Source organism: Corythoichthys intestinalis, chromosome 18 (genome assembly GCF_030265065.1).
Source record: "Corythoichthys intestinalis isolate RoL2023-P3 chromosome 18, ASM3026506v1, whole genome shotgun sequence".
NCBI classification, from domain to species: Eukaryota; Metazoa; Chordata; class Actinopteri; order Syngnathiformes; family Syngnathidae; genus Corythoichthys; species Corythoichthys intestinalis.
The window spans coordinates 36,505,387-36,533,350 of record NC_080412.1 but is presented as its reverse complement, the minus strand read 5'-3'; the positions used below and the strand labels follow the sequence as shown (position 1 = coordinate 36,533,350).

Genomic DNA, 27,964 nt, shown 5'->3' with positions numbered 1-27,964 from the left:
TTTTTCTCAATATATTGTCACAGTCCTAGTGATAAACATGCAGAAAAAAAGAAAACGACAATGCTGTAATAAAATCAACACTTTGTGCTTTATAGTTAAAGTTATAAACAAGTACAAACAGTATAAGGAAGTCATTTACAAATATTGATAGTGCAGTGTAAGTTGTGCCTATGTTAAAAGCATTTTTCTGAAATGACACTAATAGTTTCATCAAGTTAACCCTGATTTAATTCGCACTCCTGAAGCTTAAATTATCAGTACACATATAATCGACAAAATACATAGTTGAACTGCTGTAAACAAAAATAAATCCTTTGACATTAAGCGAAACCAGTTAAAAAGTGATTCAATGTGGTGAATCTTCTTGGACATATTGCACGTACGCTTGGCAGCATTCATCTCTCCTGATCCATTAAGTGTGTAGTGAGGCTTAACTGACATGAGATGTGCTTAATGATGCTGGTTTAATACTGACTAGTATGAAAATCAATCAGTGTAGTTAAATACACACACAGCCTCGGAGAGAAAAGCAGTACCAGTTCTTGTTAATCTTTTTGGACCACATCGAATGCAAGTCTTTGGATCAGACTGCTTCAGTCTAAAGAGCCACGGATAAAGCCCTTGCAGTACCAAGTAGCAAATATATTGAAAGGAAAAAAAAACATTGTGACTCTAGAAGCCTAGCTGAGGACTGAAGGTGGCTCCGTTTGCGTGCTGATGGTCAAGGCAGCGTGTGAGGTCAGCTGGATGAGAAACAATAAAAAATAGTTTTAAAACCACACTCAATATCAAAATGGTGTACAATAAATTCACTAAATTACAGAAAAGAGCCATAAGAATAGTATATAATTCTGGCTATGGGGATCACACAAATACAGTGAGGACCAGAAGTATTTGCACTCCTTGTGATTTTGCAAGTTCACACACTTACAAAATAGCTAAAGGTCTGAAATTTCAATCAGAGATGCATTTTCACTTATTAAAAAAAATCCAGAACTCACATTCTATGATTTTTCAATAAATTACTTGTAATTTACTGGGGTTCATAAGTATACAGTGCCCTCCATAATTATTTGCACCCCTGGTTAAGATGTGTTTTTTAGCTTCTAATATATTTTTTTAATTCAAATAATCTGGGACCTTAATGGAAAAAAAGAGAAAAATCCAACCTTCAATACAAGTGCATTTATTCAGTGGGGAAAATATCCCACATAAAGAAATAATTATTTGACATCAAATAATGTGTGTCACAATTATTAGCACCCCTGGTGTTAATACTTTGTACAACCTACTTTTGCCAACAAAACAAGGTCTGGGGACTGAGATGACCATGGGAGGAGCTTGATTTTGTGTCTGGTGAACCATTTCTGTGTAGATTTGGCCATATGTTTAGGGTCATTGTCTTGCTGAAAGACCCAGTGATGACCCATCTTCAGCTTTCGGGCAGAGGGCAACAGATTTTGATTTAAAATGTCCTGGTATTTCAAAGCATTCATGATGCCATGCACCCTAACAAGGTTCCCAGGGCCTTTGGAAGCGAAACAGCCCCGCAGCATCACTGACCCACCCCCATATTTCACAGTGGGTATGAGGTGCTTTTCAGCATGCGCATCTTTCGTGGCACACCAGACCCACTTAGAGTGTTTAGTTCTAAAAAGCTCAATCTTGGTCTCATCTGACCAAAGCACACAGTCCCAGTTGAAGCCTGGGAACCTTGTCCTGTGGAAAGACCATTCATCATATTCAAGTTCAAAGACTGATATTTATATTAGTACTGTCAAAATTATCGCGTTAACGGGCGGTAATTAATTTTTTAAATTAATCACGTTAAAATATTTGACGCAATTAACGCACATGTCCCGCTCAGACAGTATTCTGCCTTTTGGTATGTTTTACAGCAAGGCTTTTTGTGCTGTCTAACAGCGAACTCTTGTGGTCACTTTGCGACATGGTGTATTGTTTTCTTGCCAGTTCAATATGGCTGCACGACGCCTCTTGCTAAAACCTACGTTGTAATGTTGTGCTTATATGATCCTTGGACAAGATTTGTCTGTAAGTACGGTTGTTGTAAAGAATGTACATATTTTGTTAGTAAGCGAAATGTTATATTTTTTGTATGAGATGCTTTTTGTTTATGTTTAGTGAACCTGTATAGCGTGCTAAGCTAACGTTGTTGCTAATGCAATGCTTGTGTACTTTTTTTTTGTAGTTTTACGACGATCTAAAGATGACAATGGTTTGAGGCCATTTTATTAATAAATCAGGTGAAAAAGGAAGAAGTCTGATTATTAAGGCGTCATTCACTAGCTGTCTAGCTTTGGAAAAAGTAGACGCTTCGGAGTGAGGACAGCATAGACAGATTTAAATGACAGTAGAGTAAAATGCCCACTACAGTCCTTATGTACCGTATGTTGAATGTATATATCCATCTTGTGTCTTATCTTTCCATTCCAACATTTTACAGAATATATATATAATTTACAGAAAAATATGGCATATTTTATAGATGGTTTGAATTGCGATTAATTGCGATTAATTACGATTAATTAATTTTAAAGCTGTAATTAACTCGATTAAAAATTGTAACCGTTTGACAGCTCTAATTTATATACAAGTTAAAAATAGCCCTGTGAGAAATTCATAGCAAAGTTATTTGAAAGTTGATATAATTTTTTTAAAAACAACTGAGAAGTCAAGAAATTAATATCAACTATACATTTTTTTTACCCTGCCTATTAAAAGAATCAGAATCGAGAATTGTTTGGAACCGAAATCGAAACTGTTCAAATTCAAACGATGCCAAACCCTAGAATAAGTTTTCATTACCCTGAAAGAACTTATGTATGCACCCTTATAAGCGCAATTGAATTTACCTTCTATGGCTCGTTCTCCATGACCACAGACACTATCTGGACTCCTCCTAAAGAGGAACAAAGAATTCAAATTAGAAAAGTCATTTTTGTTAAAAGGATGTTACACTTCAAATTTATTTGTGTTTTACCATTCTCAGCTTTGTCATCATCCACCTTGTGTTGCGTATTGTCTCCCAATGAGTTAGGGTGTATTTCCTCATTAGAAAGACTGAAATTAAATTCATATTGGTGATTAATGGGTAGAAAAAAAAGCTAACAAATACAAAGTTTCGAAAAATTCACCTTTTGCCATTTTGTTGCAGGACGCCGTTTGCCTGTTCAGGATCTATGTGCAACAGTCTGGTTCCGAATGAATAGCCGTCCCCTAGGCTGATGAAAAAGAGAGTATCACACACCAAAGATCACATGTAATATTAACTTATGCTAATCACAAATTTAAAGCTGAAGTTTTACCTGGAAAAAACAGGAAATATAAAGCGCTTGGCTTCATCCCCAAACACCTCGGCGATGTTCCGCTTGAAGCCGAGAGAAAATCCATTCTTGTCTGGACCTTTCACAAACACTGGAGCTCTGAAAGCCTCTGTCGATGGATATAAAAAATTAAATTGCACGTCCACGACACCAATGTCACACTCCGGAATGGAAAAGCCAGTACCTATGGTGGTCCTGTTCTTGCCTACGAGCCAGAGGTGGTAGCTGAAGAGTGACAGGATGCTGATAAAGAACAGCGCCGCCACAAAGAACAAAAACAAGATGTGGAATTTGGCGTGCGTGTTGGGAAGATGTTTCTATGGAGTGAAAAAGAAAGACACTTGAACAATCTTCAAACCCATTTAGGAGAAATACAATTCAAAGAAATACCAGCCAATTTCTTAGGTTAAAAGAAGTGTGCATACTCACAGACCAGAATTTGATGAAGTACTGGACGACAGTAGCGCAAATAACTCCACAGTAGAGTGAAGCGTAAGCCAAAAACAAGACAAAAAACTTGTAGTTTGAGAAACCGACACAGTTATTCACCCTGAAAATGATGGGGGGGGGACAAAAATTAGCTGAAAAAGTGATGACAAAAAAAAGATTCAAGAATTTTTAAAAAGTGGTTACATTACCAGGGACAGTGATGGTCCATTTTGAGAACACACCTTAAACAATAAAAGTAAGCATCATTTTGATATAGTAGGGAGTGCAAATACTGTAAAATGGGCTTGAAATTCACTGTGCATATATATGTTAACATACTTCGACATAGTGGTCACCATCAAATGTGATCTGATCTTTGTCAAAATCACACAGATGAAAAAAACAGTGTCAGCTTTAACTAAAACCATCTAAACATTTATAGGTTTTCATATTTTAATGAGGATAGTATGCAAACAATGACAGAAGGGGGAAAAATAAGTAAGTGAACCATCACTTTTCATATTTTGTGCCCCCCCCCTTTGGCAGCAAAAACTTCAATCAAATGCTTCCTGTTGCTGCCGATCAGTCTGGCACATCGATCAGGACTAATCTTCGCCCGTTCCTTTCTACAAAACTGCTGTAGTTCAGTCAGATTCCTGGGATGTCTGGAATGAATCGCTGCCTTTCGGTCATGCCACAGCATCTCAATGGGGTTCAAGTCTGTACTTTGACTTGGCCACTCCAGAACGAGTATTTTGCTCTTCTGAAACCATTCTGAAGTTGATTTACTTCTGTGTTTTGGACCATTGCCTTGTAGCACCATCCATCCTCTTTTTAGCTTCAACTGTCTGAAAGACGGCCTCAGGTTTTCCTGTAAAACACTTTTGAATTCATTGTTCCATTAATGATTGCAAGTTGTCCAGGCCCCGAGGCAGGAAAACAGCCCCAAATCACGATGCTCCCTCCACCATGCTTCACAATGGGGATGAGGTGTTGATATTGGTGAGCTGTTCCATTTTTCCTCTACACATGAGCGTTGTGTGTTACTCCTAAACAATTCAACTTTAGTTTCATCAGTCTACAAAATATTTTGCCAAAACTTCTGTGGAGTGTCCAAGTGCCTTTTTGCAAACATTAAATGAGCAATAATGTTTGTTTTTTGACAGAAGTGGCTTACCCCATGGAGTCCTCCCATGGACACAATTCTTGGCCATAGTTTTACGTGTATTTAATTTCTGTAAGTCCTTAGCAGACACTCTAGGGTTCTTTTTTTTTTACCTCTCTGAGTATTCTGCGCTGAACTCTTGGCGTCATCTTTGGTGGACGGCCATTCCTTGGGAGAGAGACAACAGTGCCAAATTCTCTCCATTTGGATACAACTTTTCTGACTGTCAATTGATGAAGATTCAGACTACAAGTGTTTTTTTTACCCTTTCCCAGCTTTATACAAATCAACAATCCCTGATCTTGTGTCTTCAGACAGCTCTTTTGACCGAGTCATGATGCACATCAGACAATGCTTCTCATCAACACAATCCTTACCAGGTTTGTGTTTTATAGTGGGCAGGGCAGCTTTAAACCACTCATCAGTGATTGGGCACACACCTGACTTAAATTGTTTGGCAAAAATTAGTTTCAGTTGCTCTTTAAGTCTCCTTAGGCAGAGGTTTCATTTACTTATTTTTCCACCTTCTGTCATTGTTTGCATACTATCCTCATTCAAATATGAAAACTTATCAAGCTTTGGGTGGTTTTGGTTAACGCAGACACTGTTTTTTTCATCTGTGTAATTTTGAAAAACATCAGATCACATTTGATGGTGAAATACAGAAATGTGCGAAATTCCAAAAGGTTCAGACAATTTTCATACCACAAGTATACTTTGATGATTAAAACATACTGTAAAATGTGCTTGAAATTCACTGTGCACTTATGCTTGTATACTTTGACATAGTAGTGAGTACAAATACACAGTAAAATCCGTAAAATATACTTTAGGGCTGCAGCTATTGATTATTTTATTAGTTGATTAATCGATGAACTAGTTAGTTCGAATAATCGTGTAATCTGATAAAAAAAAAAAATTAAATACCTGAGCTGAGCCTCAAACGGTCAAAAAAATTAATAAATGAGGATCTAAGTACAACAAAAGAACAATTGGCTAACTTACATAGCAAAAGTCCGCTAGCTTAAATGCTATAAAATGCTAACTTTTTTTTTTTTTTAACAATGCTCTTAACAAATGTTTCAAACACATATTCCTACAAAAAACAGCAAAATAAACGAATGCATTCAAAAAAAAATAACATGAACTCAAACAAAAACAGCTGCTGGATTCAGCCATGTGAAATGAGTTATGTCATATTCAATGTTGCCACTAGAGGGCAGTGTACCCCCCCAAATCAATAAAACTAAATTTAAACACTTTCAAAACAAACCATTACACTACAATAGTATACTTTGACATAGTAGTGAGTACAATATACTGTACAGTGTGCTTGAAATTCAGTATGTACTCATACCTTTATTAACAGACATTACACTGTACTGTGAATGTGTATTTGAAAAAAAGCCTTTTAATAGAAATATAAGTGCACAGGGACTTTTTTTTTAAACATCCTGTACAGCATCCTTCCCATGAGATACAACGGGATCAATGACAGGATGTATCATGTAAAAGATAGGGTCCTAAATTAAATATGTGTACTCACATCTCGCACGTGGAACAGTGATGACAGCGGTCAGGTTTGATTACCTGGCAGAATCCGCAGTATCGGATGGCTGGAGAGAAAAGCGAACATAGAATGACTATTTTCATCTTATTTCTATTTTCCCATCTGTTCTTGTACTTCTTTGGTCCCCGGTCCCTATAGATTAGCAATGTTGTTCCTGAGTGGAAGTGTATACGCACATGCGTGTCCCTAAGGAGAAAAAACAGGCGCACTTGAGTCCAATTAGCCCTTCTTTTTAAAGTTTCTCTTGGACACCCATGACATTTACGCATATTAGGGTCAGGATTTGTCATTTGTCTTTGAGAAAACTGGAAATGCTTGTAATTATTAATAACTTAATTAAAATATTTTCTTGTAATGTAATCTTGTTGTATTTTTTTTCGTACTTGTAAGTGAATTATGATCAAACTAAGCATTTTTTAATGTGAAGGATGACAGTCACATGCCTGTGAGGGGTGTTGTGACAAGTTGACAACTGAAGAAAAATTATAATAATTTTGGGTGTGTGTGAATTTCCGGTTTTAATGTATTCTGCTTATTATTTTTGCAGTAAGTGCTTTCCTCTTGTGTTTACAGCTAGGTGTGGAAAGATGACTAATGACGAAAGGTGTGCGTACTTCCTTGTTCAGGCACACTCCCTGGTGATCTGATATTAAACTGTTAACAATTGCAGCTCAAGGTCTCACCTCCTCCTGCCGTGCGCGTGTACACGGGCAAATTCCTCGCCACCTTCTTCAGAATTTCCTGTTGCATCTCCGCTTGCTCCTCTCTTTCAAACAGTTCTCGCTCTGCTCTCGGGAGGGCAAACTGTGGGTACAAGAAATGACAGCTCTAGAAACAAGCATCCCAACAAAAGACAAGATCAGGAGTAGGCATGTGCCTGTTACCGGTTTCAAGCTTTATATGGTATGAAAACGTCATGGTTTCAAAACACCTAAAATTTTCCGTCCTACTGTAGTATGGTATTATATGTCCCAAAAATGCAGTGAGAAATCCGTGGCTTGGAGCGGCAGCGCATACTCCTCCCCCTCCGGTTGTTGCTTTATCCTGTGTCTGTCGGTGAAACTACACCATTACCTAGCTTTTTCTCCCCTCAAAAAAGACAAAGTCGCTAGAATGGGAGTACTTCGGCTAACAAAAAAAAAAAGACAGCCGCAGCTTAGAGGAGGAAGGACAGCAGGACCTCCAACATGATTTCACATTTACGTGACCATCATTCGTCACTTTACACAAAATTTAAGGTAAGTAAACGCTCATGAACGTTTCCCACTAGCTACGAGAGTTCACTCCAGTGTATTTAGTGTGTCTAGCAATGGTAAAAAAAATACTATATAACGTAAGCTTGTTCTTGGTCTAGACATTATACCCATTCACGACGCTAGATGGCGCCAGATATCATTGAAGCGATGTTCTGTAATGACAGCTCTCAGCTACTCTCAAGTTTAACCAGTTTGCATTATTTTATTGCAATGTTTTTCCTTATTCAGATTTGTTTCAAGACTATAGTTACAGTTAGACCTCACTTTGATGGTTAATGCAGTTATTGCAATTTTGTTGTTTTATCACAATAGATTTGTTTTAGGGCTGTCAAACGATTAAAATTTTTAATCGAGTTAATTACAGCTTAAAAATTAATTAATCGTAATTAATCGTTATTCAAACCATCTATAAAATATGCCATATTTTTCTGTAAATTATATAGAAATTCTGTAAAATAAATTGTTGGAATGGAAAGATAATACACAAGATGGATATATACATTCAACATACAGTACATAAGGACTAGAGCTGGGAATCTTTGGGCACCTAACGATTCGATTACGATTATGATTCAGAGGCTCCGATTCGATTATAAAACGATTATTGATGCACCCCACTCCTTTTTTTTTTTTTTTTTTTTTTTTTTTTTTAATTGTTCAAAAATCCTCTCAGGCTAAACCAAACTACTATTTCAGTATCAAGTTAACATATAGCAGTAAACAAATATACAAAAATAACAGTAAATAAAAAAACTCCAGTCCCCATTCTATATCAGCAGCTTTAAACTACTTTCAATTAATTTAATGTTGTGAATCAACCGTTAAAGTTGTTAAAATTGCTCCTGTTATTCCATAATTTCTCTTTTGTCTACTTTCAACATGTAAAAGTTTTAAAACTATTTTAAAGATAGATTCAAGTCAATATTTTACCGGTTTAGGAGTATTTTAGATAAAAAGTTAATTAGGTTCGCTTGGAAGGTTCGCAACAACAGCCTTGCAGGGAAGTGTACTGCTTTAAGCCGTTACTAACGCCCGCATCTAGGTTTTTGTAGATGTGCTGGTAACGATACCGAAGCTATAATACATCAAGTCCTATATAAATGATATCTACCGTAACATAATGTGGCTTGTAGCAGCTTTTCGGCAGCAGTCAGGTATGTTGTTGTTTTTCTTTTTATCTTGTGGCATGAGTTGAGCTAGAGCCGTGAGTTGAGCATTGGCGTTACCCAAGGGGCCGGGTAATGAGAAGCATGATGTTTGGCTACTCTCGCTCCGTCCCTAATTGCGCACCGAAGACCGCGCGGCGCGCTGAGTGTGTCGTACTTCTGCTTTACTTGGCATATTTCAATAATCGGAATTTGGATGTTTGTGAATCGTTCTCGAATCTTCCACGGCCGAATCGCGAATAATCTAAGAATCGGAAATTTTGCACACCTCTAATAAGGACTGTATTTGTTTATTATAACAATAAATCAACAAGATGGCATTAACATTATTAACATTCTGTTAAAGCGATCCATGGATAGAAAGACTTGCAGTTCTTAAAAGATAAATGTTAGTACAAGTTATAGAAATTTTATATTAAAACCCCTCTTAATGTTTTCGTTTTAATAAAATTTATAAAATTTTCAATCAAAAAATAAACTAGTAGCCCGCCACTGTTGATGTCAATAATTACTTACACAATGCTCATGGGTGCTGAAGCCTATAAAATCAGTCGCACCCAAGCGGCAGCAGAGGGCGGCAAAAGTCCATAAAACACAATTAACAAGTGGGCATTTCACTCTACTGTCATTTAAATCTGTCTGAGCGGAACATGTGCGTTAATTGCGTCAAATATTTTAACGTGATTAATTTTTTAAAATTAATTACCGCCCGTTAACGCGATAATTTTGACAGCCCTAATTGGTTTATTTACATTTCAAAAACCAGAAGCCATTCATTTACGGATGTGATTGCACTTTAGTTTACATATTTAAATGTTCAGATATTACGTTTTGAATGAGGCAAAATAACATGATTTTTCTCTCAAATATGTTGTTATAATCATTTGTTTCGGATGTACTGTAAGTATTTTCTGTATAAAAATAATTTGGTGTTCAAAAAGTCTTTTTTTCAAACTTGTTTGTTTTGAAAATGAGGGGGTCGTCTTATAATCAGGGCCGTCTTATATTCGGGCCAACACGGTAATTCATATTAATAGTAGTTGTTATGTGTTTTACATTAAATCAATTTGATCACACAGTGGGGCAAATAAGTATTTAGTCAACCACCAATTGTGCAAGTTCTCCTATTTGAAAAAATTAGAGAGGCCTGTAATTGTCAACATGGGTAAACCTCAACCATGAGAGACAGAATGTGGAATTAAAAAAACTGAAAATCACATTGTTTGATTTTTAAAGAATGTATTTCCAAATTAGAGTAGAAAATAAGTGTTTGGTCACCTACAAAAAAAGCAAGATTTCTGGCTGTCAAAGAGGTCTAACTTCTTCTAACGAGGCTCCACTCGTTACCTGTATTAACTGCACCAGTTTTAACTCATTATCGGTAAAAAAGACAACTGTCCACAATCTCAGTCAGTCACACTCCAAACTCCACTATGGCCAAGACCAAAGAGCTGTCGAAGGACACCAGAGACAAAATTGTAGACCTGCACCAGGCTGGGAAGACTGAATCTGCAATAGGTAAAACGCTTGCTGTAAAGAAATCAACTGTGGGAGCAATTATTAGAAAATAGAAGACATACAAGACCACTGATAATCTCCCTCGATCTGGGGCTCCATGCAAGATCTCACCCCGTGGCGTCAAAATGATAACAAGAACGGTGAGCAAAAATCCCAGAACCACACGGGGGAACCTAGTGAATGACCTACAGAGAGCTGGGACCACAGTAACAAAGGCTACTATCAGCAACACAATGCGCCGCCAGGGACTCAAATCCTGCACTGCCAGACGTGTCCCCCTGCTGAAGCCAGTACACGTCCAGGGCCGTCTGCGGTTTGCTAGAGAGCATTTGGATGATCCAGAAGACGACTGGGAAAATGTGTTATGGTCAGATGAAACCAAAATAGAACTTTTTGGTAGAAACACAGGTTCTCGTGTTTGGAGGAGAAAGAATACTGAATTACATCAGAAGAACACCATACCCACTGTGAAGCATGGGGGTGGAAACAGCATGCTATGGGGCTGTTTTTCTGCAAAGGGACCAGGACGACTGATCTGTGTAAATGAAAGAATGAATGGGGCCATGTACCGAGAGATTTTGAGTAAAAATCTCCTTCATTCAGCAAGGCCATTGAAGATGAGACGTGGCTGGGTCTTTCAGCATGACAATGACCCCAAACACACAGCCAGGACAACAAAGGAGTGGCTTCGTAAGAACCATTTCAAGGTACTGGAGTGGCCTAGCCAGTCTCCAGATCTCAACCCCAGAGAAAATCAGTGGAGAGAGTTGAAAGTCCGTGTTGCCCAACCACAGCCCCAAAACATCACTGCTCTAGAGGAGATCTGCATGGAGGAATGGGCCAAAATACCAGCAACAGTGTGTGAAAAGCTTGTGAAGAGTTACAGAAAACGTTTGGCCTCCGTTATTGCCAACAAACGGTACATAACAAAGTATTGGTATTGACCAAATACAATTCTTTAAAAATCAAACAATGTGATTTTCTGGGGTTTTTTTCCACATTCTTTCACTCATGGTTAAGGTTTACCCATGTTGACAATTACAAGCCCCTCTAATATTTTCAAGTGGGAGAACTTGCACAATTAGTGGTTGACTAAATACTTATTTGCCCCACTGTATATCGTATAAGTCCAGTTCTTTATAACCAAGGGTTTTTCTTCTAATGTTGAGTTGTCTAATATTTTAGTTATTTATTTTTTTGTTATTGTATTTCTTCATTTTAACCTTATGTTCATGTTTTAATTTGCAAATATGTTGTGAAAAAAAATCCTGTACAATGGAAAATGTTTTTGTTTTTAACCCATACGTCTCAAAATAACACATTTTAAACTATAACTGCAATAGCGTGAAACCGCGGTATATTTGCTTAAGGTTATCATACTGTCAAAATCTCAAACCGGCACATGCCTAATCGGGAGGCACACATTTTCAGAAGTGTCTAAAAAAAAGCATCCACTTTTTCTTTTACCACTTTTGATGGTTCCGCTGGTTTGGTGCAGATAGTCTTCCAGTATGACCATATAAACATGAAGAAGAAAATGTGGAAGATGACCAGGTAGCTGACTGTAAGAGGGAACAAGGTGTTGTAATATTTGTTAATAGTCAAACGGAAGCAACATGTATAATCACTTACTTCGCTCTGCATTGTTTGTGATTGTATCTAAAAAAGCATGAACAAAGAAAGCAGACAAAATATCAGTGAGTGTGCATCAAGAATGCATAAATTCACATCCCCCATTACACGCCACTCCGTCCTGGCACCATGTGGCAGCGGGCTGGCACCACTTGCAGTGCCCCCTCCCCCTCAATAAGACAATGAGAAAGAGCTTTGTTGAAACAGCAGGGACGCCCCTCGCCTGATCGCAGCTGCTAAAATTTATCAAGACACAGATAATAGTATCGGTTCATGGCTGGGAGCTAAAATAAGACGCCTGTAATTAAGGAAAGTGAATTCTTTTCAACAGTCATGTCCTCTCATGAATTAAAAATTTAACCTGACTGTTTGGCAAACAAACATAAATCAATTATTTATGTCTAACTTTCATGACTCAATTGATGGATACAGGGGTTCCTATGAGGGGTTTTTAAAAATGTCATATTGTTTCATATATTAAAAAAAAAATTCACAATAGACCTCCTTTGAATATCGCCGTCGCGATGTTTGCATACACAACAGCCCTATCGCAGGATGTTCGATTATTATTATTTTTTGAGCACGTAAACTTTTAGTTTGTTTCATAAAAGCAGCAAATGTGCCGAGATGTGGAGTCCTGTATCCTTTTTATATACAGCAGTCTTCATCATTCACAGATAAACCCCCTTAGTTGGTGGGGGAATACGGTACAAAATTAAATGTTTTTTATTTTTCAACATCGTCATATGCTATTGTTTAGCCACAACTGGATTCACTACCTCATGACTATTCATCCTACACATAGCCGCTGGAAACAGAAATGTGATTCAATCCATCTGTAGGTGAGTGGGAGATTAGGATTTTACAACACCGTGCGCTGGTCCTCATGGGAAACGCAGTCTACCTTAAGGCAAAACACTACCGCTTTTGTCCACCTGAGTCGCTAACATTGACCAAAACTGAAAAGTTACCTAGTGTTTCTTTAAATCTGTAATGCAACAATAAAAGAATTACAGAAACTAAGGTACCGTTTTTATAATGTAGAATATGATAAATTGTTTATAGAATATAGAATACAGACAAAAGTTAAGAATACAAGGAAAAATGAGGAAAACAAGGGAGGAAAAACCATATAATGAATTACTGAATGCAATACACGAAAATAAAAACATGGTGAGTCAATCAGTCTTCCAAAACAGAGCTATTCAAATTATCTGGTGAGAATTCTTCTAGTTTTAATATTGCAATAAATCGCAAATCCCCAGAATGCTTTTTCCGACATCGTTCAGCCCTACTTCACAAGGAATCATCTTCACATGTTCAATTCCTTGATATCATTTCACACTTATCACACAAAAATCGATGTTTTTTTTTTTTTTTTTTTTGCAAGTAGTATTTAAAAAATTAAAAAGCGAGGAAAAAAAAAAAAAGCAGAACGTGTATTTTAACTTCCGTAGCTCATAAAATAACATTGTTGACAAACGATATTGACTTAAGACTTCCTCATTTGTCTACATACAAGAACTCGTTAGTGAAAACTTTATTTAATGAAAGAATAACCTGGGAAAATAAATGAAACATAAACGAAACAGGTGTATATCCCGGAAATGGACATAAATCAGACTCGGGAAAATGACACCTGACAATTTGGTAATCGAGGAATTGGCAAGACAAGCGGTTAACATTTGATAAAATAAAAAATATATATATATTCAGGAAAATAAAAGAATACTTACAAACACAAAGCTCCACGACATAAGCGTAGTAAGACCAGCCCACGACCAGGTTAATAAACAAGACCGGTATCCAGTTAAGAGCCCGTTTGCAGCACCTCAGTGTATGAGAGGGCGCCATCTTTAATCTGTAAGGGCTTGTTTTGTGTGACAACGGCTGGCGTCACGGCCATGCGAGGGGAAGACAGTAAAAACTACAAATCCCAGCATTTCACCCTTGTGCCGCGATGTTGCGCCTTTCCATTAAACGTTGTTGAAATTTACTTTGACGTAAGCAAAAATAAACAATCAAAAACGTTGGTATTTAAACTACACAGTAATATGTCGAACACTTAATTGAATATGTTTTTAAAATCTCCAGTTTATCTTAATGTTTCTTGGCTAAACCCACTTTCACTTTTTTTCCCCAAAGTATAATCAAAAAATATATTTATCTGTATATACAGTATATATTTCAATGAATATTTTTTAAGCACTTCAAATGTAATATATATGAGAGGTTTTAAACATGTTACCGTCCCACCAGATTATTTTTAAACAAGAATAAAGTACAAAAATGATTGGTTTTATTAAATGCTTCATTGGGTGAGTTTACTCAAATGCGCTCAAGCTGCTCAACATACACACAATAAATTGCCACAGCAACTGTTTAACGGGTTAAACAATGATTGACGCATGCGGCGCTTTTGAAGTTCGTGACTGGCAAAATCACAAACATCTGTTCATCATTAACTTTAATAAGCGAATCCAGTGCAACTGCACTGCCAGACAAACAAAGAGCAGGGAGAGGGAGGGTGGGAGCAAGAGTGAGACTGCGCGATCGGTTCGGGACAACTTATCTATTTATATTTTTTTTAATTTAAAAAAAATACGATGAACGGAGGGCGTGAAGTTTGAAGCGCAAAGTTGCGAGGGATAACTGTAAAAGAAAACAATGATTAGTACATTAATACATGTAGGGCTCCAGCTATCGATTACTTTGTCGATTAATCTATTAACTAGTTAGTTCGAATAATCAAGTAATTGATTAGGAACATCTAACGCGTTGCAGAATATAATTTAGGATTATTAGGATTATTAGGATATTAAAACAGACTAGCTAAGATTGAACTTTTCAAAGAGAATTAAATGTGAATTCAAAATAAAATTCCCAAGTGTTTTATCAAACTATGGAAAATAGCAGTATAATTCCACAAGAGCGATACCTGAGATTAGCCTCAAACGAATAAAAAAAATAAATTAGGATCGAAGTACAACGAAAGAGCAATAGGCTAACTTGCATAGCAAAAGTCCGCTTGCTTAAAAGCTATAAAATTGTAACGTTCTTTTATATTGTTGCAAGCACATATTCCCCCCAAAAATTGCTAATTATACCTTTAAATTAAATAATGAATGCTTAAAAAACATTAGCTCAAACAAAAACTTACTTATGTTGGTATCAACAGGGAGCAGTTGCATTCAGACATGTTAAATGAGATATGTCATATTCACTGTTTCCACTAGAGGGCAGTGTTTCCACCTAAACCCATAAAACTAAATGCACTTTCAAAACAAACCATTACAACGCCACTCTAATTAAAAGAATACTCGCAGCAGGAAAATTTGATTCGAAGCTCTTTTCTAATCAAATTTTCAAAAGTTAATTGATTAATCGTTGCAGCACTATATACATGTACAGTAAAATCTTAACATTTTAAATAAAATTCTGTAATTTTATTTAATTGAAAAAAATCCACAATAGACTGAGGTCGCCAAGTTTGAAGCGTGAAGTAGCGAGGGACTGCATATTTCATTATTTTTTGCATCCAGTGTTTTTGTTTAAAATAAAACAATGATTGATTAAAAGGTTATCGGTGCAGATTATTTTGCTTGGTTATAAATGAAGCATGAATATAGAAATTGAAATATCACCATCTTTTTATTTTACAAGGTAATAGAGAATAGACCAAACACCTGTATTTGTATTAAAACAAACAAGTAATATTTTTTCAAACCAGTAATAATTTAACTAATAATTACTTAGTACATTTTGTGTAGCAACCCTGCCATATTTTTAATCACACAACAAAGGAAGATCCAACGTAAAGATCAATATCGCTGAATGTACTAAAAGCGGAGGTAGCCTTGAATGTGAAGAGTGATCCATTTTCAAGTATGGCGACGGGAAGATGGAGAAGCAGGTGGAGAAGTTGAGGCAGGAGAAGTGCTGGTGGAGGCCGGAGAGGATCCAGGAGAACGTGAGCGCACTCTGGTGGGACTGCTGCTGGGGGACCCGCGTGGAGATGAGTAAGGAGACAGCGCCTGGAGCATTCGCCCACTTTGCTCCTGAATAGCATGCTGCACAAGTACAGAAGTAATAGAGAGGTATTCAATCACTTCACAATGCCCCTTAATTATCTGGAGTTTATCTGTAATATTCTCATGCAAGTGAAAGTAAAGGTAAACATGCCCAAGCTCCATCGGGTCCGAAAAGCTCCAAAAAATTGCCAATGAATTCTCGAGACTTCTCTTCCCACTTGTGAATGAGATCCTGACTCTTCTCCTCCACTCGGTACACAAAGTGTTTGGACTTTTCCTCCACTGTGCGGACCGTCTCTTTCATCTTATCCACTTGGTTCTGAAGGCGGTACTTCTTCTCCTGTCATGAACAAAACGATGTTTATAAAAATTGTTCCATTCTCCATCCATGGGCGGAGTTTGACTTTTGTGGCACGGGGTGCAAAACTATGTTGATGACCCTGAAACGCAATAAAATTAACTTACAAGATATATGCGCAGTTAGTAGCTTAGCCAATGCTCGTAAATACAGGCATCCCAGCTTTGTGTTTGTGGGTGTGCGTACGTGTGTGAGAGAAATAGACGGCGTTTTTTGCGTTCCGTGGAGATATCGTATTTAAAGTAGGGCTGTCAAAATTATCGTGTTAACGGGCAGTAATTAATTTTTTAAATAAATCACATTTAAATATTTAACGCATTTAACACACATGCCCCGCTCAAACAGATTAAAATGACAGCACAGTGTAATGTCCACTTGTCACTTGTGTTTTTTGGTGTTTTGTCGCCCTCCGCTGGCGCTTGGGTGCGACTGATTTTATGGGTTTCAGCACCATGAATGAGCATTGTGTAATTATTGATATCAACAATAGCGAGCTACTAGTTTATTTTTTTATTGAAAATTTTACCAATTTTTTTAAAACGAAAACATTAAGAGGGGCTTTATTATAAGATTTCTATAACTTGTACTAACATTTATCTTTTAAGAACATATGGATACCATGGATCGCTTTAACAGAATTTGAATAATGTTAATGCCATCTTGTTGATTTATTGTTATAATAAAGAAATACAGTATTTATGTACCGTATGTTGAATGTATATATCCGTCTTGTGTCTTATCTTTCCATTGCAACAATAATTTACAGAAAAATATGGCATATTTCATAGATGGTTTGAATTGCGATTAATTACGATTAATTAATTTTTAAGCTGTAATTAACTTTTTAAGCTGTAATTAACTCGATTAAAAATTTTAATCGTTTGACAGCCCTAATTTAAAGTCACTCCCACCCTTGCGAAACAAATCCTCACCGTGGTGAGTTTGAAAATCGCGGCAAGGAAAACAGAAGGCGGCATACTTTTTGACTGAATATTCTAGCCCACAGTATTTACAACCATAGATTGAAAATTAGCGTTTTTTTGTTTCCCATCATTTTTTAGGGGAATTCTAAATCAGGCTGCGTAGGCTGCCCAGTAGTGGCTCTGTTGTACAAATAGCGTCTTTAATGGGACAAACTGAAATTCCGTTTACAATTTTGGCGGTGCTCTCCGTCGTTTCACGGTCCACATTTTCAATCCTTAGTTCTCGTTCAGTAGTTGTTGTCACATTTGAAAGCTTAAGTTTGAAAAAAATTACGTATGTCCATCTTGTTTCTACTGTCCTCAGGTGGTTTTGGCTAAGCAAAGCAAATGACTCTAAGGTGCTAGGCACATGATCTGTTCAAAAATTAATTTTCACCCATTAGAAAAAATATTTTCTTTGGTCATTTCATCCATTTTTGTTGGTGGTTTTACTGCTTTACACCTGCTATAGACAACATTTTACAAAGTCTTCATTTTTAAATTGACATATTGGAAAGTCAATTACTTGCAATGGTATTTCAGGACACCGGAGGGGATATGCCCTCCCTTAATCTCCACGTATGTATGTCTCCAACATCTTTAGACTCACGTTAATGAATCCGACGTTGAGCTCTCGGGCCGTGTAGCCTCTCTGCAGGTTGCGTCGTACGTAGATGTCGTAGTCACGTACGATGCGAGTAATCAGGTCGGACGTTGAGATGCCTTCTGTCCTCTGAGTGGCCACGAACATTCCTGTTACAATGACACGTGACTGGGCCTACAGACAAGTTTAAGCTTTTGAGAAAAATGAGTACCGTAGTTTTGAGACTATAAGGCGCACTTGACTATATGCCCCAACCCACCAAATTTGACATGAAAACGGCATTTGTTCATAGTTAGGCCACACTGGACTATAAGCCGCAGCTGTCCTCACTGACTCATGGGATATTTACACCAAAAGATATTAACCAATAACACTTTATTTGACAGCGGCATCATAAGAATGTCATAAGACCAAATGAACCATCATGAAGCTTTGAACCACATGGCTGCAAAGCTTCGTTGCGTCAAGAAGCTTCATTTGGCCATTACTGCTCTCAAGGGGAGACGGTCAACCTCTGCTGTCAACACTGTTGTCGTCCAACATGCCTCCAAATTTTATGCATAAACAGCACTACCCTCACCACACAATCCTATCACGGTGTTGGGTAATAGTTGCCAGTCAGGGACCAGGCAGCCACAGTAATAGGGTAGTAGGTGGGTCCCACACTTTTTCTCTATGGCGTGGCTCCTGGGGCTCGGCCTCCCCTCTGCCTGGGTGTCAGGACTCCGGTTTCGCGCCGCCCAGCGGCGGCTTCTCAGTGTCCTCTTGCCTTTGCCTTCCCATATCTTTTCTCCCTGCGTATCCGCCACGCGTTCCGTAGCGAGATGCTGGCTGGGTGCCGGCGGACTGGCTGGTCCGGTGGGGGGCACTGCTCTGCCCTGGGCTTGGTAGCCATTGAGGGTCCCGCGATGTGCCGTGCCGGTCGGGCGGCTGCGGCGGTGGCTCATGGGCCGGGTGGGCGTTTGGGATCTATCGGTTTTCCCCTTACCCGATCCGTGAAGGCCCGTTGATTGGGGAGCAGATGGCCCGGGGGACCACCCTGAATCCCGGGGGGATGACAACAGCTCCTTTGCTGGGCTGCGGGAGGAGGGATGGGTTGCGCTGGCTCGGCTCCCCCCACACCACCCTCTGCCCCTATTGGTTGGGGGGGGGGGGGGGTGGCTCTGGGCCGGCACCCGCGCAGCGTCTCCGCTCGTCTGCGGGGCTGTCGAGTGTTTGATGGGTTTCGCGGGTGGCTGGATGTGGTGGGACGCGCTCGGGTGGAGAACCTTGGGGATTGGTGATGGGATGGCGTAGGGTAGGATGCCAACAGACTCCCACTCACAAGGGATTCACACGATTTCTGGGTTCTAGATCTCAGGGCTGATTTGTGTACACTCCACCTCTCCCAAACACTTATCTTTTAGATTCCCCCCATCCCCCTCTCTTTCTTTGGTTGTCGGGCCCCCTACATGGTGTCAACCGGAAATACATCTAGCTGATGATAGCACCAACATATTCATAGTTAGTGTAAGTGTTCAATGTATTTCTTGATGTTGTTTGTGTTTCTTCTGTCTCTCTCTCCTTTGCTTCCTTTTAACTGCTTTGTCTTAATAAAGAAGGTATGTTGAATGATCACAACCAGAGTATGTCATACTCCTATGTGAAACATTAAAACTGTTCAGACTAATCGGACACTCAGATTTCCATTCTCCGTGTCAAACAGCTGATCAAGACAGGTTTTAAAATAAATAAATTAATTTAAAAAAATTAAAAAAAACATGCCTTCTAGCATGCATTACGGCGCTACAGACAAAATTCCCGTTCTGTGCTAATGACTTCTGCAGTTACTGTTCCAGTTGTTTCATTAATTGCTAGTTATGGTATTTGGTAACACTTTATTTGACTGATTTGTATCTCACTTTTGAATGGATATAAAGCATCCAAACTGGACATAAATGGAGTTGACATAATTTGCTGGATGATGACTTAATGACATCTGTCATAAGCATTCAGTAATAGGCGTGATAGGGTCATGTCATAATTATGACGGTCTTATGACAGTTTTATGATGCTGTTGTCCAATAAAGTGTTACATATTAACTCAAATAAATAAGCTGCACTGGAAGACATTCCCCATACGCTACACCACGCCTTTAAGTAGGGGGCCATCCTACACTCCACTTCAGTCGGTCACAGTTAATCAACACATGCAGCGATTCAACGCCTGATTTAGGTTGAAAAAGTACGAAAGCTGTAATGCATACAAACAGGAAAGATTGTCTCAGGAGTGATTTGTTCGAGGATTCAAGGTAATTATTATATTTTTCGTACCATGCATGCATTTTGAAACGTGATAAAAATCAATGGGACAAATTAAAAGCTACAGCATAGGCGTAATAATTCGCAATATTTACGTAAAATAAATGCTAACTGCCCGTTTTTTTGCTGTTAATCAAGACTCAAGACTGTTTTACGTCCATATCTATAAAGAATTCAGGGATTTAAGCACTTATTCCCAAAAATTTCAAACTAAAAAACGCTTTGTTGTGATAAGGCGGCACCACAGTGGCTTAAAGGCTAGCAGCACATTCGACATATTTACGTAAAATAAATGCTAACTGCCCAGTTTTTTTTGTTTGTTTTTTTTTGCTTTTGCTTTTAACTAAGAAACGAGACTGTTTTATGTCCATATCTATAAAGAATTCAGGGATTTAAGCATTTATTCACAAGAATTTTTAACGTCAAAAGCTCTTTGTTGTGATAAGGCGGCGCCACAGCAGCTTTAAGACTAGCAGCACATTCGACATATTTATGGAAAATAAATGCTAAATGCCCATTTTCTTTTCTTTTAATCAAGAATCAAGACTGTTTTACGTCCATATCTATAAAGAATACAGGGATTTAAGCATTTATTTCCAAAAAATTCAACGTCAAAAGCTCTTTGTTGTGATAAGGTGGAGCCGCAGTGGCTTAAAGACTAGCAGCACATTTGACATATTTACGTAAAATAAATGCTAACTACCCGTTTTTTTTGTTTGTTTTTTGCTTTTGCTTTTAATTAAGAAACGGGACAGTTTTACGTCCATATCTATAAAGAATTCAGGGATTTAAGCATTTATTCACAAGAATTTTCAACATAAAAAGCTCTTTGTTGTGATAAGGCGGCGCCACAGCTGCTTTAAGACTAGCAGCACATTCGACATATTTACGGAAAATAAATTCTAAATGCCCATTTTTTTTTCTTTTAATCAAGAATCAAGACTGTTTTACGTCCACATCCATAAAGAATACAGGGATTTAAGCATTTATTTCCTAAAATTTAAACGTCAAAAGCCCTTTGTTGTGATAAGGCGGCGCCGCAGTGGCTTAAAGACTAGCAGCACATTCGACATACTTACGTAAAATAAATGCTAACTGCCCGTTTTTTTTTTTTTTTCTTTTTTTCTTTTAACTAAGAAACGAGACTGTTTTACGTCCATATCTATAAAGTATTCAGGGACTAAGCATTTGTTCACAAGAATTTTCAACGTAAAAAGCTCTTTGTGTTTCCACTCGGTCATCTTCGACGGAGATAGGTCCCCTATGAATCGGCCCCGCACCCCGTGTCCAGTCAATATCATTATGAAGTCTGTGACTGGACTAAAAAAAGTAGCGGCATATATTCCGAAAATTACAGTAATACTGAATCTTCACCTGCTGCCTTGATGTGCTTATAAACATCTTCTGATCCAGCAGAAGTGTAAGGGATGTCATCATGGGCCACAAAATCAATCTGCAAGTGTCACGCAATAGTGTTAAAAAACCGAGACGCTGCTTGTTATCTCACTGCGTAACCTGTGACCTTGTGCTTTGAGAGGAACTCTTCAGTGAGGGTCCAGGGAGCGTCACGGACCACCTCGTCGACGTAGCGGCAGTGCCTCAAGGCTTCGTAGCGCTCGTCCTCAGTCATCACCGTATAGCCCTTAAACTTGTGGGTCAGCTCATCGCTACACACTTTACACAAATTTAAAAATATTCAATAGAGTTGAATTAGAAGTTGATTTTGAAGCTACTAGCAATTCATTAAATCAAAATCAGTTTACCTCCCACTATCAGGTGCGTGTTGGGAAACACATTTTTTGCCTGCATCAGTGCTCGGGCGTGTCCAGAATGAAAAAGATCAAATATGCCATCAGCGTACACCCGCACTGGTCTATGAGCTACAAGATAAGGAAGATGAAAGGAAGAATTACAATTTTGATGCGATCTCATCTTGTTATGCAATGGCACAATGACTACATAAAGGTAGTCTAGATGGATATGTTCACTTTTATTTCTTTTTGGTACATGTCAGATTATGTATAATACCGTATTGGCCCGAATATAAGACGGTGTTTTTTGCATTGAAATACGACTGAAAAAGTGGGGGTCGTCTTATATTCGCGGTCTAGACGTTATACCCATTCACGACGCTAGATGGCGCCAGATATCATTGAAGCGATGTTCTGTCATGAAAGATCTCAGCTAATCTCAATTTTAATCAGTTTGCATTATTTTATTGCAATGTTTTTCCTTATTCAGATTTGTTTCAAGCAGGGCCGGCCCAGCCTATACGCAGACTATGCAGCTGCTTAGGGCCCCTGACCACTAGGGGGCCCCCAATCTGGCAATTGTTTAATTTATATTCTATTTTGTTTTCTACAGTTTGCTTTATTTGACTTTTGTGAATTTTGATACTTGATTACAAGCTTAAAAAAATAAAAGTTCTTCCTTAACTTCTTCCTTTCTTCTTTTAGAAAAAGGTTTGGCACTATCTACTGTAAGTACTGACAATCATTTGGGGTGAGAAGTTTGAAGTATGCAGTGCAACAAAATCTGATTAATATACAAAATATGGACGTATGGGTTAGATTGCATGTATGGGTTTCATAGTACACTGTGACAAAATAGTGGGCCAAAAATGTAGGCCGCTTTGCATTATTTTGCTTAGGGCCCCCAAATGGCCTGGGCCTGGTTTCAAGGCTACAGTTACAGTTAAGACTTCACTTTGATGGTTAATGCAGTTATTGCAATTTTGTAGTTTTATCACAATAGATTGGTTTATTTACATTTCAAAAATCAGAAGCCATTCATTTACGAATGCGATTGCACTTTAGTTTACATATTTAAATGTTCAGATATTAAGATTTGAATGAGGCAAAATAACATGCTTTTTCTCTCAAATATATTGTTATAATCACTTGTTTTAGATGTACTGTAATTATTTTCTGTCTAAGAATTAATTTGGTGTTCAAAAAGTCTTTTTTCAAACTTGAGTCTTGAAAAAGACGGGGTCGTCTTATAATCAGGGCCGTCTTATATTTGCGTCAATACAGTAATTTAGAACCTGGTGTGCCTCTCTTCGCTTGGGCTATGGTCAACTTTTCATGGGGGACCTCTGATTCATAACCAGACGGTTTGGCAAAAGCAGCTGGTTCCCGTAGAGCCTGGAAAATTGACAGCATACAACAATAATAGATGTTAACTAAATTTGTCAGAAAATCATGATTCATTCCTTACAAATATATCTTTTATTTATGGCAGTGGCATACTGTGACTGACACGAACATGAAATACTCTGGCATAAGTTGAAAGGCGTTTTAATAACGTCGTCATTCATACAACAGAACAACTCATGCCTCATCAGCTTTGTGTTTAATTAAACAAACCGTGATGTCATATTAAAGTCAATTTGTGAGGAAATTTAAATGTTGAAAGTAGAGATGTCCCGATCGATCGGGTCCGATCACGTCATTTTCAAAGTATCGGAATCGGCAAAAAAATATCGGCCATGCCTTTTTTTAATATATATATATATTATTTAATTGAATCGTATTCTAATTGTATTTAACGTTACAGACATAATATGTTACACTCATCCAGAGTCTTTAGTTTAGGCTTAAGGTAGGGTTATCAAATTTATCCCGATAACGGCAGTAATTAATTTTTTAAAAAATGTATCACGTTAAAATATTTAACGCAATTAATGCGCTCAATGTCGCGCTCAATCTGTAATGGCGCCGTTTTACCTATATAGAGAGATTAAAGGCAGCGTAAAATGAGTACAGTGAATTTTGGCAGCCTTTGGAACCTTTTTTTAATTGGCTAAAGCCTTACAATCCCTCTCCCTACAATTAGAAATATCATGGGAAGCAATGTGGGGAAGCAAGGTAGCAACTGATCTTTATCTTAACACCTTATGTTATTTGCCAACGCAGAGAAGATATATCAATTGGTAGCATTACGCGCAGTCATGGTTCCACTTCCCATCATGCATTTGGGCATGGCTACAGTATCATTTACTGAAAACTCAACAAATACACTAGATGGCAATATTTAGTCACAATATACAAAGTCATTAGTCTTTCTATCCGTGGATCCCTCTCACAGAAAGAATGTTAATAATGTAAATGCCATCTTGAGGATTTATTGTCATAATAAACAAATACAGTACTTATGTACTGTATGTTGAATGTATATATTCATCCGAGTTTTATTAATTTTTTTCTTAATGCATTGCCAAAATGTATATGATCGGGAAAAAGTATCGGGAATGATTGGAATTGAATCGGGAGCAAAAAAAAAAGCAGGAAATTACAGGATCGGCAGATACTCAAACTAAAACGATCGGGATCGGATCGGGAGCAATAAAACATGATCGGAACAACCCTAGTTGAAAGTATTCGGGACACTTGTTTATAGGCAAACAGCTCTGTGCAGAGCGAGTTTGGACATGCACTTGAGGTTTTAATTAGATTTGGCAAGAAACCAGTTTCGCTTTAAAAAGATTACCAAGATACAAATGTCTGAGTCATGTACTGAACAATAATCAACAAGTATTTAACTTGGGGCAGGGGTACTTGTGTACTGTAAGTATAAAACTACTAAAAACATAATTAGGAATACTACAAGCAGTCATTAAAGACCGGGTCATGGACTTTGTGTTGTGTATATATATAACTATACGCAACTCTATCTGCTGTGTCGTTGGTTATTCTTTGAACTCTAAATCCACGCTATTGCTTCGAGTCAGTAAAACCAAAATGCTGACATTTTTAGTACAGAATTCTTTTTCAAAACCCAAGAAAAAAATGTCACACATCTTTAATACAAACACTATTTTTAGTTTTCAAGGTGCTAATCACAACATTTACTCAAGAGTCACAGTAAATATATTTTACCCTGCCTGATGGTCGTCTTGGTCCCCGCGGGGTCTGTTGCTGGTTGTTACCGCCTCTGTTGCGCCTTCTTCCTGCCATCCTTTCAAAGGGTCAAGCACCTGTGGCTCCTTAAGCAAGGTTTCCACCCGGCAGCTGATATTGTAGGACTACGTGGAAACCTCTATCTGATGATAGCACGCCATGAGCAAAGTTCAAGCAGCTCCAATTGTTGACTTCCAAAATCTCCAGTATGAATTACAGAAGATCCAATTATAAAACACTGTGGCATATTCATCCAAATTTGTTTTACATCTTAATGTATTACAGAGCGAGAAAGACCGAGTTGTGATGAACTGCAAAGGTGAACATTTCCAGCCTTTGGAACCAAACAAAGTCCTAAAAAGTGTCTGTGATGTTATGTAATTGAAAACAGTTGGGTTGAACTGTATAAGTATGCTTTTGCACTTCAAACTGGTTGTTGATATTTTCTCTTGCTGATTCAGTGATCTCTCGTTTTTCTCGGTTAATGGGGACCAGAACCCGCCGCTAAAAGTGAAAAACTGCAAAAAAATTATTGGGGTGTGTGTTCAATGTATTTATTCAGATTTGGCATTGGAAAGAGATACATACATATAAGACTTGTTTTTTTCACTTTATTTTCTAAAGTATAATTAAAAAAAAAAAAAAAAAAAAACATATTTTTTGGGGATAAATTGATTTTAAGCACTTCAAATGTGATAATTATTTTAAACATGTTACTGTCCCACCAAATTATTAAAAAAAAAAAAAGTAGAAAAATCCTTGTCTTTAATAATTGCTTCATTGAGTGAGTCCACTCAAATCCGCCCAAGCTGCTGACTTACACAAAATGAGCTGCCACAGCAACTGTTTAACAAGTTAAACGATGATTGACACATGCGGTGCTTTGAAGTACCGTAATTTTCTGACTAAAAGCCGATACTTTTTTCCTTCATTTTGAATCCTGTGGTTTATTTGTTGATTCATTTGGATTAATAGGTAACACTTTATTTGACAGTGGCATCATAAGACTTATAAGACCGTCATAATTTTGACATGACACTATCATGGGCGTTACTGAATGCTTATGACAGATGTCGTTAAGTATCATCCAGCAAATTATGTCACCAACACTCCATTTATGTCCAGCTCAGGTCTTTTACATCCATTCAAAAGTGTGATAATTTGCCAGATAACACAAAATGACAACTGTTACAAACATTTATTAATGCTAATGACAGTGTCATGTCATAATTATGATTTTCTGATGACAGTCTAACGGCACCACTGTCAGATAAAGTGTTATCAAATATCATAACTGGCAATTAATGAAACAACTGGAACAGTAAGTGAAGAAAAAATTAGCACACAACATTAATTTTGATTTTTTATTTACATCTGTAGTGCTGCAATGCATGCTTGGAAGCATGTTGGACAACAACAGTGTTGGCAGCAGGTGGCAGCAGAGGTTGACTGTCTCCCCCAAGGGAGCAGTGATGGCCAAATGAAGCTTCTTGAAGCAATGAAGCTTAGCAGCCAATTGGTTCAAAGCTTGGTGCTTCATTTGGTCTTATGACAGTCATATGATGCCGCTGTCAAATAGAGTGTTACTAGTTAATATCTTTTGGTGTTAATAGCCTATAATACAGTGAGGTCAGCTCTGGCTTATAGTCCAGAGCGACCTATCTATAAACAAATGCCGTTTTCGTGTCAAATTTGGTGGGTGGCAGCTTATAGTCAGGCGCGCCTTATAGTGCGAAAATTACGGTAAGCATCTCTGGCAAGATCAAACCTTAACCGTCTGTCAATCATCATTAACTTTAATAAACAACTCCAGTGCACTGCCTGACCAACAAAAGCCTCTGACTACATGATCAGATCGGGACAGCTCTATAAAATACAGCATTTATTTATTTATTTATTTTTTACTTGAAAAAAAAAAATCCACGATGGACTGAGGGCGCAAAGTTAGAAGTGCGAAGTAACGAGGGACCACTGTAATCTGTTTTGACTAGTTCAAATGGATTGCATGTTTATCGCTGTCTATTAAGGTCAATCAATTAAAAGATGTTCTGAATCACATCATATCAGGCCCTCACATTTTGCCTATGGGTAAATATAATTATATAACAATAGCACCATTATGTTTGTAGATAGCATAGGCATTTAATAATGTCTTTTTTTGTTGGTGTTTGTTCTTCTCCTCTTCTGTCTGCTTCCATCCTTTCTGTCCCCCCTAAACCCCTTCCTGTTCGCTGCTTTCTCCTAATCAATAAAACATAGTGAACAACAACAATGGGAATGTATCAAACTCCAGAGGTGGGTAGAGTAGCCAAACATTTTACTCAAGTAAGACTAGTGTTACTTCAAACTAGTATTACTCAAGTGAAAGTAAAAGTAGTCATGCAAAAAAATGTACTCAAGTACAAGTAAAAAAGTATCCAGTGAAAAGAATACTCAAGTAATGACTAACATTGTGAGTAACTGCTTACTTTTGTTTGATTTTTTTTGTATGCAATGGCATTTTTTCCCCTCTCATCACAAAGTTATCTTTATGAACTGTTGTTATAATGATACTGTACAGTAAGATATTACATAACCACATTAAGCCAAAGGGAAAAAAAAAAAAATCATTAAATTCCAGCGAAAGAAAAAAAGAAAGAAATTCCTCCAAAGAGCATGAGTGCCCTCTAGTGGAGAATATAATTTGTAGTTTGAATAGTGAATAGTTCCCTCGTAGTTACTATTATG

The 27,964-nt window shown here is 37.7% G+C and overlaps 2 protein-coding genes across 2 annotated transcripts; both read right to left on the bottom strand.

Annotated features, from left to right (window-relative positions):
* Positions 1-102: 102 nt before the first annotated feature.
* On the bottom strand, positions 103-13,955 carry LOC130906549 (palmitoyltransferase ZDHHC20-A-like). The gene is made up of 13 exons (XM_057821004.1): positions 13,817-13,955; positions 12,081-12,107; positions 11,916-12,010; positions 7,192-7,312; positions 6,485-6,554; positions 3,983-4,015; positions 3,774-3,894; positions 3,529-3,661; positions 3,327-3,453; positions 3,156-3,242; positions 3,002-3,081; positions 2,874-2,920; positions 103-743 (listed from the first exon to the last, which is right to left on the bottom strand). The coding sequence occupies exons 1-12, from the start codon at positions 13,932-13,934 to the stop codon at positions 2,877-2,879; spliced, it is 1,056 nt and encodes a 351-aa protein (XP_057676987.1). The 5' UTR covers positions 13,935-13,955; the 3' UTR covers positions 103-743; positions 2,874-2,876.
* Positions 13,956-15,713: 1,758 nt separating this feature from the next.
* Positions 15,714-25,605, bottom strand: LOC130906550 (choline-phosphate cytidylyltransferase B-like). Its single transcript, XM_057821005.1, has 8 exons — positions 25,217-25,605; positions 23,383-23,482; positions 22,100-22,216; positions 21,859-22,010; positions 21,711-21,789; positions 18,042-18,184; positions 16,263-16,451; positions 15,714-16,150 (listed from the first exon to the last, which is right to left on the bottom strand). The coding sequence occupies exons 1-8, from the start codon at positions 25,292-25,294 to the stop codon at positions 15,962-15,964; spliced, it is 1,047 nt and encodes a 348-aa protein (XP_057676988.1). The 5' UTR covers positions 25,295-25,605; the 3' UTR covers positions 15,714-15,961.
* Positions 25,606-27,964: the final 2,359 nt, after the last annotated feature.

Bases quoted from the DNA above. Each gene is read 5' to 3' on its own strand.
- LOC130906550 (XM_057821005.1), bottom strand. From the start codon at position 25,294: ATGGCAGGAAGAAGGCGCAACAGAGGCGGTAACAACCAGCAACAGACC. The intron at 22,011-22,099 runs GTAAACTGATTT...ATTTGTGTAAAG, and splicing joins CACGCACCTGATAGTGGGAG to TGTGTAGCGATGAGCTGACC. The intron at 21,790-21,858 runs GTCACAGGTTAC...TGACACTTGCAG, and splicing joins AGTTCCTCTCAAAGCACAAG to ATTGATTTTGTGGCCCATGA.
- LOC130906549 (XM_057821004.1), bottom strand. From the start codon at position 13,934: ATGGCGCCCTCTCATACACTGAGGTGCTGCAAACGGGCTCTTAACTGG. The intron at 12,011-12,080 runs GTAAGTGATTAT...TCCCTCTTACAG, and splicing joins CACAAACAATGCAGAGCGAA to TCAGCTACCTGGTCATCTTC. The intron at 2,921-3,001 runs GTAAAACACAAA...GTTCCTCTTTAG, and splicing joins TGATGACAAAGCTGAGAATG to GAGGAGTCCAGATAGTGTCT.